The 13,669-nt window shown below is 36.4% G+C and overlaps 1 protein-coding gene across 23 annotated transcripts in view; it reads right to left on the reverse strand.

The window, feature by feature from the left end:
• Nucleotides 1–13,669, reverse strand: part of C9H12orf40 (chromosome 9 C12orf40 homolog) — a 228,712-nt gene that overhangs the window by 52,063 nt on the left and 162,980 nt on the right. For 12 of the 23 annotated variants that reach the window (XR_003519738.1, XR_003519737.1, XR_003519739.1 and 9 more), the window contains exons 11-12: nt 7,074–7,143; nt 379–461 (exon numbers count right to left, since the gene is read on the reverse strand). Coding sequence is in view for 7 of the 23 variants with exons in the window: in XM_027592536.1 (XP_027448337.1) it covers nt 379–461; nt 7,074–7,143 (153 nt within the window). In the remaining 16 variants the exon portion in view is untranslated. Of the gene's footprint in view, nt 1–378; nt 462–6,094; nt 6,181–7,073; nt 7,144–13,669 lie in introns of all 23 variants that reach the window. The other 11 variants (XR_003519748.1, XR_003519750.1, XR_003519744.1 and 8 more) reach the window with 3 other exon arrangements.

Consider the following 13,669-nt stretch of genomic DNA (forward strand, 5'->3'; position numbering starts at 1 on the left):
TTCATATAAGTCTTCAGACTTTTTCTATATATTCTTAGTTATTTTAGGTTTTCAATTATTGTAAGTAGGAACTTTTAAAAAGCATTTTAAAAGAAATACAACTTTATCATATACACATACATATCTCAATAACGCTGGCTTTTGTAAATAACAATGAACACATCGTTTTTATAAATGTAAATGATACTCATTTACATTTCAATTTTACATTTCTGTTTATAAGTTTCTTACATTTTAAATATTTTAAAATATTTTCTTTACATTTATTTTCACCACTTACTGACAACTTTTTTCAGAGTGTAAAGTAAAACTATGACAAATAAAGTAATTCCAAATTAGCAGAGCATAAATTAATAAGGAAAGAGAAAAGTAACTTACCATCTCTGAACTAGAACTGAAGCAACTGTCTGTTGGCCTTGGAGAGTAACTGGTAGACTGACTACTCTGTGAAGAATCAAGATCTGAAAATAAAGGTTTAATTGATGAAGAATTGTATTTGTTAATGCTCTATAAAATATATACACAGGCAGAATATATTTGCTGGTAAAATAAATTTAGCTGACATTCTACAGAGCACTTTATTATTTTTTTAAAGATTTTATTTATTTATTTGACAGAGAGAGACACAGTGAGAGAGGGAACACAAGCAGGGGGAATGGGAAAAGGAGAAGCAGGCCTTCTGCTGAGCAGGGAGCCCAATGCAGGGCTCGATCCCAGGACCCTGGGATCATGACCTGAGAAGGCAGACACTTAACGACTGAGCCACCCAGGCGCCCCTCTATAGGGCACTTTAAAGTGTTCAAAAACTAGTTAAAATCTTGCATACTTGGCAGCTTGCATTTCTGACAGGTATTATGGGTTTATTCTACATTCAAAACATTTGTATCTGTAAGTAAAATAAGAGTATATAACATAAGGGAAGAAAAACAAAGAAAACTGGATTGATTTTTTTTCCAATAGATGAACCATTTTTTATGAACAAATAAAGTGTCAACTGCAAGAAGGAAGAATAAGCCAAATTTATTAAGTCCCAAGGGACCAGATATTTGCTAATCCAGTAAATGAAGATTCATTGTACAATCAAAATTGTATGAAAAAAATCAATTCGAAGCACCCAGTATGATATTCTTCCATTATCTGCTTAATGTGTTCTCTTAAATGACTGCAAGTAAAGTTTAAAGATGTACATGAGAAGTAGGTTATGACTCCCTACAATGCAAAAATACTACAGATTGACAGTAGCTTCAACCACTCCTCTCCTTGTTTGTGAAAATGGGTTTGCTATCAAGAAAAGTGCAAGGTAATGGAATGTGGAGCGGCAACTCATATCAAATCACATGCCCTCCTATATGCAAAAAACTGTAAGTACTATCTATACATGCCTCAGATCAGGACTAATGTTCTCTGAAACAGAACTAACCATCAGTCAGCTGAGAGATAGGGAGAACTTAGCTGAACTCAGATACCCTTAGTTCATCATTCTAGAAGGAAATTTATATACCTGTAGATCAGGTTCTCCCTGATAGTAGAAAGCAGAGTACAGAAAAGTAAATGGTAGGATTTTACTAACACCATAATCTAAGAGCATTCCCCCTAGTTAAGGTTCATTCACTTCATAGGTATAGTAAACCCAGAGTCATTAGAATAGAAGACAAATGTCTGTTGAAAGAATATCATACCTATAGCAATGTAAGAAAAGACATGCAGATCAAAATGTCAATTCAGTCCAACACTTACTGAGTAATTACTTTATGTAAGGCACTGTAATAGTACGGAAAACATGACATGCCTACAGTGCTCAAAGTGTTCAGAATTTTTTAATGGAGAAAGACATACTAAGACTGTTTAAAAGAAAAAGTCACAAAATTAGTTGCAACAACAGTAGTCACAGAAGGTACAAAAGTAATAGAGAACTAAGTGTGGTAAGCTCAAAGAGAGAGTTGGGAAGAGCTACAAAAAAAGCACAGCATAGGGGTGTCTGGGTGGCTCAGTTGGTTAGGCATCCAACTCTTGATTTCAGCTCAGGTCCTGATCTCAGGGTCATGGGATCGAGCCCCACATTGGGCTCTGTGCTCAACATGGAGTCTGCTTGTCCCTCTCCCTCTGCTCCTCCCTCCACTCATGCTCTAATACATAAATAAATGAAAAAAATCTTTAAAAAAAAAAAGAAGAAAAAGGCACAGTATAAATAATAGGTTTTTAAAGATGAATAAACATTGTCCAGAGAGACAAGATGAAAAATAGCATACAGAGAAGAAGAAAAAGAAAGTATAAGGATACAGTCTAATATTAAAGGGATTTGCATTTTAGATTATTTACCAAGGCATCTAATTGAGGATAGATTAAAGAAGGGTGAGACTGGATAAAAGCAGGTCAGTTAGAGAATTAACTCAATAAACTCATCATGAAGTGATGAGGATCTACAATAAAGCAGTGAAATTGGGATGAAGAGGCAAAGGATGCAAATTTCAAGAAATCTTTCAAATAGCCTCAATTTTGACAAGTATACAGCTTCAAAATTCTTTGTGAATCTGGTATATAACATTAATACCAAAACATTAGAAAGACTGCAAACACACATACCTACACACATTCTAAAGACAAATCTCACATTATCAATGTAAAAATCTTTAATATAAACACTAAAATTTCAAATTTTAAATTAAAATAGGATATAGTAAAATAGAATAGCAAACAAAATTATAATACATCATAAATTGGTAGGATGCATTATAAAAATGCTAGGATGGTCCATATCACAAAATCCATTAGTAAAATTCACCATTTTAAAAGATCCATACCACCATGAGGTATCACACCTCACACCCATCAGAATGGCCAACCTATAAAAATTTAAAAACCCAGAAAATAGTTAAGTGTTGGCAAGGATGCAGAGAAATTGAAATCCTTGTGCACTGTAAGTGGGAACGTAAAATGATGTAGCTGCTATGGAAAACAGTATAAACGTTCCTCAGAAAGTTAAAACCAGAGGTAACATATGATCCAGCAATCCCATTTCTGGGTATATATCTAGAAGAATTGAAAGCAGGACCCTGAAGAGATATTTGTACACTCATGTTCATTACAGTTATTATTCACAATAGCCAAAAGGTGGAAGCAACCTAGATGTCTCCATACGAATGAATACAGAAAATGTGGTATATACATACAATGGAATATTATTCAGCACTAAAAGAGAAGGAAATCCTGCCATATACTATTACATGAATGAACCTTGAGGATATTACGCTAAGTGAAATAAGCCAGTCACAAAAAAACAAATATTGCATAATTCCACTTCTATATCTAAAATATTCAAACTCATAGGAACAGAAAGTTAAATGGTGGTTGCAGGGGTTGTGGGGGAAGGGGAGCAGAGGTGTGAAAATTGCTGGGAAAGTGAATTTTATTTTATGTGGTTTTTTGCCACAATAAAAAAAAATCTATGAAGAAAAATTAATAATCATTTTTAGAGATGCCAAGAATTACTCTTCCCCAAATTACTTATTTCCCCCAAAATCATTTCCTTAAAAAATTCTCAATAAAATAATCAACAGACATGTGCCTAAGCTCAAAATCCAGAATCTTACTTAATATAAAAACATGAGATACATATCCACACTAAAGCAGCAACAAAACAACAAAAGTACCTACAGATAAATCTAACAAGACACATGCAGTAATCTACTTAAAAAGTTTAAAGTGGGGCGCCTGGGTGGCTCAATCGTTGGGTGTCTGCCTTCAGCTCAGGTCATGATCCCAGGGTCCTGGGGTCGGGCCCCGCATCGGGCTCCCTGCTCCGCAGGAAGCCTGCTTCTCCCTCTCACACTCCCCCTGCTTGTGTTCCCTCTCTTGCTGTCTCTCTCTCTGTGTCAAATAAATAAATACAAATCTTTAAAAAAAAAATTGAATAAATAAAAACTTTAAAGTGCCTAAACGTCATTTAAACAAACATTAAAAATACAAAATTAGACTGAATCAACTAAAGAACATCCCCTGTTCTTAGATAGACTAACATCATTAGGTTGACAATTCACACTTCGTTAATATATACATTTAACATTTTCCTAATAAAAATTAAAACATTTCTCTGGAGTTAAACAAGTTGATTTTAAAGTTTATATGAAAAAATAATTTAAAAAAATAGCCAGAAAAACCTTTTTTTAAAAGCGTAAAGGGAGGTGTAACTCTTCTAGAAATTAAACATACTATAAAGTCATCATAATAAAAATAGTATGGTATTGGAACATGAAGATTAGGAAAGAGCAATTAAAAGTATAGAAAGCCCCCAAACAGACCCCAGTATATATAGAAAATTACTATATAAAAAAGGTGGTATCACAAGTACTTAGGGAAAAGATGCATTTTAAAAACCTGAAGAGATAAATATCTCACACCTTAATTCAGGATAAACTCCAAATGGATTAAAGACCTAAATGTAAAAATATAAAATCATGCTAATATTAGAAGAAAATATAAGTGAATTCATTTATAATCTGGGAGTGTGGAGTCTCTCTAATTAAATCCAAAAGTATTAAAGGAAGAAATTGATAAAATTAACTACATAAAAAAATGTTAAGCCTTTTGCAAAAGCAGGAAACACCATAAGCAAAGTAAAAACAACATAAAATCCAATAATAAACTAGAAGAAAATATTTGTGATATATCACAAAGGCCTAAATCTCTTTAATATATAAAGAGCTCTTCTTACATAAGAAAAAATGCCCAAAACTCAAAGACATGGGGCACCTGGGTGGCACAGCTGGTTGAGTGTCTGACCCTTGATTTTGGCTTGGGTTGTGATCTCAGGGTCGTGCGAATTGAGACCCACATTGAGCTCTATGCTCTGTGCAGAGTCTGCTTGGGTTTCTCTCTCTCTCTTTCTCTGCCCTTCCCTGCCTCAAATCAATAAATAAATCTTTAAAAAAAAAAACCAAACCCTCAAAGACATGAATGGAGAGCTCACAGAAAAATAAATGCAAATACAGCCACCGAACATTTTTAAAAGATTCTCAATTTCACTCATAGAAAGAGAAGTAAAAACTCAAATGTCTATCTATCATTATAAGATTCACAAAAAAATTTCTAAGCTAGACCACAACTCCTGTTGGTGAGTCTGTGGCATAAAAGGAGTATTTCTGGTAGGACTGCCAAATGGTATGACGGAATTTGGCAATATCTACCAAAAAGCCACAGTGTATTGGGTGCCTGGGTGGCTCAGTCTGTTGGGCATCTGCCTCTTAATTTCAGCTCAGGTCTTGATTTCAGGACCGTGCATTCAGGCCCCTTGTTGGGCTTTACACTGGGCACAGAGCCTACTTAAAAAAATAAGTTAAAAAAACCAACGTATCTCCCCTTTGACTCAGCAATCCCACTCCTAGAAATTACCCTACTTCCACAAGTAAGCAACATATGCTTAGTGTGGTTCACTGCAACATTATTTGTAAGAACAGAATACTGGAAACAACCCAAATGTCCATCAACAGGGCATTGACTGAATAAACTATAATCCATCCACATAATGGATTACTACATGTCATAAAAAAAGGATGACAGAATGTCTAACACTAACATGGTGAACACTATAGGATGTTTTGTTAATCTGTTTAATTTAATAAAATATCCTATATTAAATAAAATATCCAGTATTATTACATTTGCAGTGAGAAAGGCAAGGACTAAGATTCATATGTATATGTGCACTAATGTATTTTTAGGCTTTATTTTGGGGGAAAAAAACTGGAATGATAAACCAAAAAACAGCTACTTATATGATGCAGAAGGAAACAGAGCAGCAAAGATAGGGACAGAAACCAAACCAATGTGTTACATATCAAAATATTAAACTAATTCTAAAAGAAAAAAAAACTATAAAAATTTTTAGGTATCCTACTGGACTAGATATCCTGAAGAATCATTCCATCACAGACTATGTAAAAACAGTCAGAAACTTTTGTCCATAAAAAGGCAGCATAGGATAAAAAGATCACTCGAATATGAAGTATTTGCTACACATGGGCCTAAAGCAATTAATATCTAGGATCTATAAAAGATATATAGAATACACACATATAGATATATAAAAGACACATACCATAAGAAAAGCCAAACTTTTTAAAAGAAACAAGGGCAACAGATATGAAAGGCATTTCACAGATGAAACATGGATGTTCAATCAACCTAATTAATAATTAGGGAAATATAAATTAAAATTACAGTGAGATTTCAGATTGCCAACATCATGATAAAAAGCTGAACTGGAGTTAGACTATGTAACAACTAAGACTCCTACCTCTTGCTAGTGAAAGTTTAAAATGGCACAACTACTTTGGAAAATAATTTTGCAGTTACCTGGAAGAGGTAAAAATGTTCATATCATATGAACTAGTCAATTCTGCTCCTAGAACTATATCATAGAGGAAATTTTTACACGTGTGCCAGGAGAAGTATCAAGAATTGCCAAAGCAGCACTGTTTATCATATCAAAATATCCAAACAACCTAAATAATCACTGCCAGAGAATGTAAAAATAAGATGCGATGCTACATTCACAAACTAGAAGGCTTAAAGTAGTAAACAAATAATGAAATGTACCAGAATCACAACTATCAAAGTAAACAAACCCCAAAATATATTATTGGGTGAACAACAAAGAAATAGACAATTGCAGAAAAATATGTAGAATTTGCCTCAATTTGCAGAAAGTTCAAAACCAAGCAATGGAAAAGACTATGTGGGATATCTCAAAAAATGAATTCAGGATAATAGTTACCTCTAGGGGGCAGGATAGGAAATGCAATTGAGAAGAGCTTCAAACTTACTGAGTATACATTATTTCTTAATGTATCAGGGTATCAGTTTCATTATTCACCAAACTATATATATACAGTATATATACTCATGTATAATAGAGCAGTTTTAAAGAGTCAGTTGCATTGCTAGTATATTCTAAAATTATGAAATATTTGCTGGCAAAAAATCTGGAAAAAAAAAACTCCACAAAATTTAACTGATTTTCATTTAAATGTTAGGTTGCTTTTTTTTTTTTAAAGAATAAAATTCATTATAGTTACACTGACAGATTTTCTTAGCAGATGATGGTCTGTCTTTTAAAGAACAGGTTCCTCCTTCTTCCATCAGAATCTAGAAGAAAAACAAAACTTTAACAATTCCCAAGTATAAACAGTTAATACCCACTCATATCTCCCTTTTAATCTCACCAATTCATTTTACAGTACTTTACCCTTATATTACTTTCTTTTTTTTTAAGTCTTAAAGAATTTTTTTTTAAGATATTTATTTATTTGAGAGAGAGAGAATGAGAGAGAGAGAGAGTACATGAGAGAGGGGGAAGGTCAGAGGGAGAAGCAGACTCCCCGCCGAGCAGGGAGCCCGATGCGGGACTCGATCCTGGGATTCCAGGATCATGACCTGAGCCGAAGGCAGTCACCCAACCAACTGAGCCACTTTAATTCAACAAAGATCTTAAAACTACAAAGAAAAATTTGCCAGTGATGAACAATAACAAAATTTAAATATGTTTTGAAGCAGCAGGCAACAGAATAGACACCTGCTAAGAAAACTGATGGAAAGGAAAGGCTTGAGGTAATCATAGTAAATGAAGTTCAAAGAGACAGAAATATGAAAGCAATCTGGAGATATATTCTGTCAAATTGGATATCTTAAGTTAGATATCAGTTTATATATTTTCAGGTTTTTTAAATAATAAAAGCCCACAAAATATAAATTTTCTGTAAAACAAACCACTGGTTTTCATTTTCATCAATTTCTATGAAATTTCTAATTTTCATTTTCCATTTTTTTCTCTTTTTCTTTTTAAAACCCAGAGTGTTTAATTTCCAAGAAGGTAAGGAGGTTAAACATCTTTTGTTGTTGTTGATTTCCAACTCAATGAATTATTAGAGACTGTGACTATGAATTTCTCCTTAGACAAATGTCAATCTTTCTTTATGGCTTACTACATGAATTATACTTGCAAATGTATCATGGACTTAGAAAAAATATATATTTTCTTTTGGTTAGACAGAGTGTTTTAATAAAGACAGGTAGGATAAAGGAGAAACTGTCTAGCTGTTCACCAAACTATTTCCCTTTCCTCTTACGCATACAGCTAGACTACATTTCCTAGCCTCCCTTGGAGTTGGTTTGGACATGTGATTTAAGTTCTGGTCATGGGCAAAAGTGGTGTACACTACTACTCCTGGCCCATAAAAATTTTCTCCACAATCCTCTACTTCTGTTTCCCTTCTGCTATCTGATATGAACATACACTATAAGTGTGGAAACCACCAGTTAAAGACAGCAAAGCCCCCATCAGCTTGGGGTCCTGAATAACTTTACGGAGCAGAGCCTCTTCTCTAACCTCATTATTCAATCATTTAAAAAGTATTATATTCAACTCTTAAAACGCTCCAGTCCCAAACTTGCACCACAACACAAAGTTGAGACAGTTATACAGACCCCAAGGCAAGCACATAAACCAATACCTACATCGGATCTGTTTATAGAGGATAAATGACAGAAAAGATCATCCCAAAGAGAAGAAACTAAGTTATTCAAAGAATTTCTCCCATATCCCAGGAGAACAAGCCTTCACAATCCCTGCCACGCTGGATTTCATAATTGGTATTGGTATTGGTAAAAGAAAATACCAAACATAATTGGTATGGATCAGTAACTCTGTATTTCCTCTTCTTCTGTTTTCTGAGTGAGTTTTCTACTGCATTTTGCTCTGATACTATATATTTTATGTGACAGGCTTCTAATTTAACATACATCTAGAGGCCTACTGAAATACTCTCCAAAGACTGTAGAGCCTAGCAGGCACCATCCTCACACTCTCCTTCTGCTTTGTTCCAGGTCATGAGTACTGCCTGAAAACACTCCTGATGCACACATCTAGAACCCCAGTTTTTGCAGCTACCACCCATGGGATGTCCCTTGATCATCAGCTCCGATAGCCAATGGGCTTTATGTATGCAGGTCCCACAGGACTGTAACAAACAGAAAAAGAGTTCTTAATCAGCTACCCACCATGGGAGCAGTGATGAGGCAGCTGACTGAAACACCCATTTCTTCTGTGAAAGAGGCCTATATTAGCTTATCTTCATACCTGTGGCCAGAGGAGCAAGCTTCTAATTAAACACATATCGAGGAGCCACCTGAAATCCTCTCCAGATCCTGTGGAGGCCAGCAGGTACCACCTTCATCTTCCTTTTGCCTTACCCCAGATTGCTGGTGTCTCTAAGAAAGGAGCTTATACAAACACCCAGCATCCCAGCTTTTGTGGTTGCTACTCAGAGGACACCTCCTTGATAGCCTGGTTCTGAAGGCCAGCAGGGCTTAGGTTCACAGATTCAACGGGATGACAGCAAACAAAGAAATGCTTCTTAACTGGCTATCCCACCAGCGCTTAGTGCAGAGGGTACAGACAGATGCCTATCTCAAAGTCTGGCCATGAAAGAAGTACATTTGCATACTTTTAAAGCTCCCACCTGAGGGTGCGGCTTCCAGTGAAACTGAATCTGAGTACTGACTGAGATCCTTCCCATTGGGATACTGGCAGGTTTTGGCATACCCTCAACTACTGGGAACTACTAAAAATAAAGTAGGCTACTTGGAAAATCACAAAGGTTTGAGATGCAACCAAGAGATAGGGCAGGGTTGAAACATAGGTTTTATTTCCTACTGAAGGCCCCACCTTCAGGACTAAGAGAGGTGTCTGTTTTATCTAACACGTAGAAACAAACACAGAATCAAAGCAAATGAAGACACCGAACAATATGTTACAAACAAAAGAACAAGATAAAGCCTCAGAAAAAGACCTCAGTGAAATGAAGATAAGTGATTTTCCCAGTAAGAGTTCAAAATAGTCATAAAGATGCTCTCACTGAGATCAGGAGAACAATGCAAGAACAAAGTGAGAATTTCAACAAAGAAACAGAAAATAAAAGAAAATACCAAACAGAAATCACAGAGCTAAAGAATATAGTTAACTTAACTGAAAAATATTAATAAAAGGATTAACAGAAAACTTGATGAAGCCAAAGAAAGGATCAGGAACTCAAAGAAAGGGCAGTGGAATTTGTCAAATCAGAGGAGCAACAACAAAAAGGAATTAAAGAAAGTGAAAATAGCATAAGGCACTTACGGGACAATATCAAATAAACCAGTATTTATATTATAGAAGCCCCAAAAGGAAAAGGAGACGGGGACAGAAAATGTACTTGAAATTATGGCCAAAAACTTCCCTAACCTGGGAAAGGAAATACAGTTCCAAATAAGCTGAAACCAAAGAAACCTCCAAATAAGCTGAACCCAAAGAAACTACACCAAGACACATAATTAAATGATGTTTTGTAATTAAATTACAAGAAGAAAATTTTTAAAAGCAACAAAAGAAAAATAACTTGTAATATACAGGTAAACCCCACAAAACTTATCAGATTTTTCAACAGAAACTTTGCAGGCCAAAAGAAAGTGGCATGACATATTCAAAGTGCTGAAAGGAAAAACTACCAACCAAAAATATTTTACCCAGCAAAGCCGTCCTTCTGAATAGGAGAGATAAAGAGCTTTCCAGATAAGCAAAAAGCTAAAAGAATTCACCACTAGACTTGGCTTTACAAGAAATGTTAAAGGGATTTCTTGAAGCTGAAATAAAAGGTATCAATTAGTAACAAGAAAACATGAAAGTACAAACTTGCTGGTAAAGGAAAATATATACTAAAATTCAGAACAATGTAAAGGGGGTGGGTTAATCACTCACAAGGCTAGTATGAAGGTTAAAGACAAAAGTAGTAAAAACAACAATTACAATAATTTGTTAATAAATACGTCCGACCAGGGGGAGGAGGAGCAAGATGGCAGAGGAGTAGGAGAACTAAATTTTGTCTGGTCCCAGTAATTCAGCTAGATAGGGATCAAACCATTCTGAACATCTATGAACTCAACAGGAGATCGAAGAAAAGAATAGCAGCAACTCTCTGAACAAAAAAGCGACCGCTTTCTGGAAGGCAGGAGTGCAGAGAAGTGAATCCGAGGCAGTATTAGGGAAGACAGACGGCAGGGGAAGAGGGCCTCCGTCGGCTGCTACCAACAAGTGACAGAGCAGTGAAGCACAAAATCGGACTTTTAGAAGTTGGCTTCACTGAGGGACGTCGCTCCAGTGGCTAAGCGGGGGGATGGAACCCTCGCTGGGACAGTGTGGTCTCAGGACCCTCGGGGTCACAGACCGGGGGTGCCTGAGTGCGGCAGAGCTCCCAGGTATCCGAGCAGGGAAGCAGGCTGCAAAGACAGAGCCGAGGAGTGGGCTCTTGGCTCACGGTTGCCATAAACCGTGATCCATGGCACAGTTGGGCCACTGCTCCTCCAGCAGGGACCCAACAAACGGCAGATCCAGGGAGACACCCCTCCTCCCCGGGGAGGAGCGGCGCAGGAGCACACCGCAGGGATCTGCTGGGCTTGGAGACTCCAAACAGGGTCGTGAGTGAGAGATAGAAATGCTTGGTCACAGGCCGGGTGACCACGGAGGGCGGCCAGAGACCGGGGAGACGGGAGTGATTGACTTTTCTCTGGGGACTCACTGAGGAGTGGGGCCCGAGCTTTCGGTTCCTCCAGGGCAGAGATTGGGAGGCTGCCATTTTTACTCTCATCCTCCAAAGCTCTACAGAAAGCTTGTAGGGAACAAAAGCTCCCGAGAGCAAACCCGAGCAGATGACTTAGCCCGGACCCGGCAAAGGTGGGGCAATTCCGCCTCCAGCAAAGACATCCGAAAACCACAGCAACAGGCCCCTCCCCAAGAAGATCAGCAAGAAGAGCCAGCCAAGACCAAGTCTACCTATCAATGAGAACAGCAGAATTCCAGCGCTAGGGAAATACTGCACATAGAATTCAAGGCTTTTTCCCATGATTCTTTAGTCTTTCAAAGTTAATTTTTTTTTAACTTTCTTTTTTCTATTTTTCTCTTGTTGAATTTTTCTTTTTCCCTTTTTCAACCAACATCTTATCAATCCCTTATTTAAAAAATCTTTTTTATTTTTCATTTTTAGAGTCATATTCTATCTCTTCATACTTAACCTTATTTTTGGTGTGTGTGTCTGTGTCTATATATATATGTGTGTATATATATATATATATATATATATATATATATAGACACACACACATATATATATAAGTTTTTCTCTCTTTAAAATTTTGGGATACAGTTTCTTCTAACAAACCAAAATATACCCTAAATCTCTAGTGTATGGCTTTGTTCTAGTCTCCTGCCTGATCACATTCTCTCCCTTATTTTTTTTTAAATCCTCTTCTTTTTTCAACCAACATTTTTTTTAAGATTTTATTTATTTATTTGACAGAGACACAGTGAGAGAGGGAACACAAGCAGAGGGAGAGGGAGAAGCAGGCTTCCCGCGGAGCAGGGAGCCCAATGTGGGGCTCAATCCCAGGACCCTGGGACCATGACATGAGCCGAAGGCAGAGGCTTAACGACTGAGCCACCCAGGCACCCCTCAACCAACTTCTTATAAATTCCTGTTATAAAATATTTTATAATTTTCATCTTTACAGTCATATTCCATCCCTTCATCATATTAACCCTTACTTTTGTACATCTATTTTTCTTTCTTTAAAATTTTGGGAGGCACTTTCTTCTAACAGACCAAAATATGCCCAAAATCTAGTGTGTGGCATTAATCTATGCACCAGCCTGATCATATTTGATCATATTCTGTTTTTTTTTTATTTGTTTGTTTTGATCTTTACCTTTTTCTTTTTCTTTTTTTTCTTTTTTCTTTCTTTCTCTTTCTTTTCCCCCAGTTTCAGGCCTCTTCTGATTTGTTTAGTGTATATTTTTCTGGGGTCGTTGTTACCGTTAGCATTTTGTTCTCTCATTCATCTATTCTCCTCTGGACAAAATGACAAGATGGAAAAAATCACCTCAAAAAAGAAGAACTAGATGCAGTCCCGACTGCCAGGGACCTAATCAATATGGACATTAGTAAGATGTCGGAACTACAGTTCAGAATGAAGATTTTAAAGATACCAGCTGGGATTGAAAAAAGCATGGAAGATATTAGAGAAACCCTTTCTGGAGAAATAAAAGAACTAAAATCTAACCAAGTCAAAATCAAAAAGGCTATTAGGAGAACAGATCAACGAAACTAGGAGCTGGTTCTTTGAAAGAATTAATAAGACTGATAAATCCCTGGCCAGACTTACCAATAAGAAAAGAGAAATGACCCAAATCAACAAAATCATGAATGAAAGAGAGATCACAACAAACACCAAAGACATACAAACAGTTATAAGAACATATTATGAGCAACTATATGCCAGCAAATTAGATAATCTGGAAGAAATGGATGCATTCCTAGAGATGTATCAACTACCACAACTGAACCAGGAAGAAATAGAAAACCTGAACAGACCTAAAACCACTAAGGAAATCGAAGCAGTCATCAAAAATCTCCCAACAAACAAAAGCCCAGGGCCAGATGCCTTCCCAGGGGAATTCTACCAAACATTTAAAGAAGAATTAATATCTATTCTTCTGAAACTGTTCCAAAAAATAAAAACGGAAGTTAAACTTCCAAACTCGTTTTATGAGGCCACCATTACCTTGATCCCCAAAGCAAAGACCCCA

Source organism: Zalophus californianus, chromosome 9 (genome assembly GCF_009762305.2).
Source record: "Zalophus californianus isolate mZalCal1 chromosome 9, mZalCal1.pri.v2, whole genome shotgun sequence".
NCBI classification, from domain to species: domain Eukaryota; kingdom Metazoa; phylum Chordata; class Mammalia; order Carnivora; family Otariidae; genus Zalophus; species Zalophus californianus.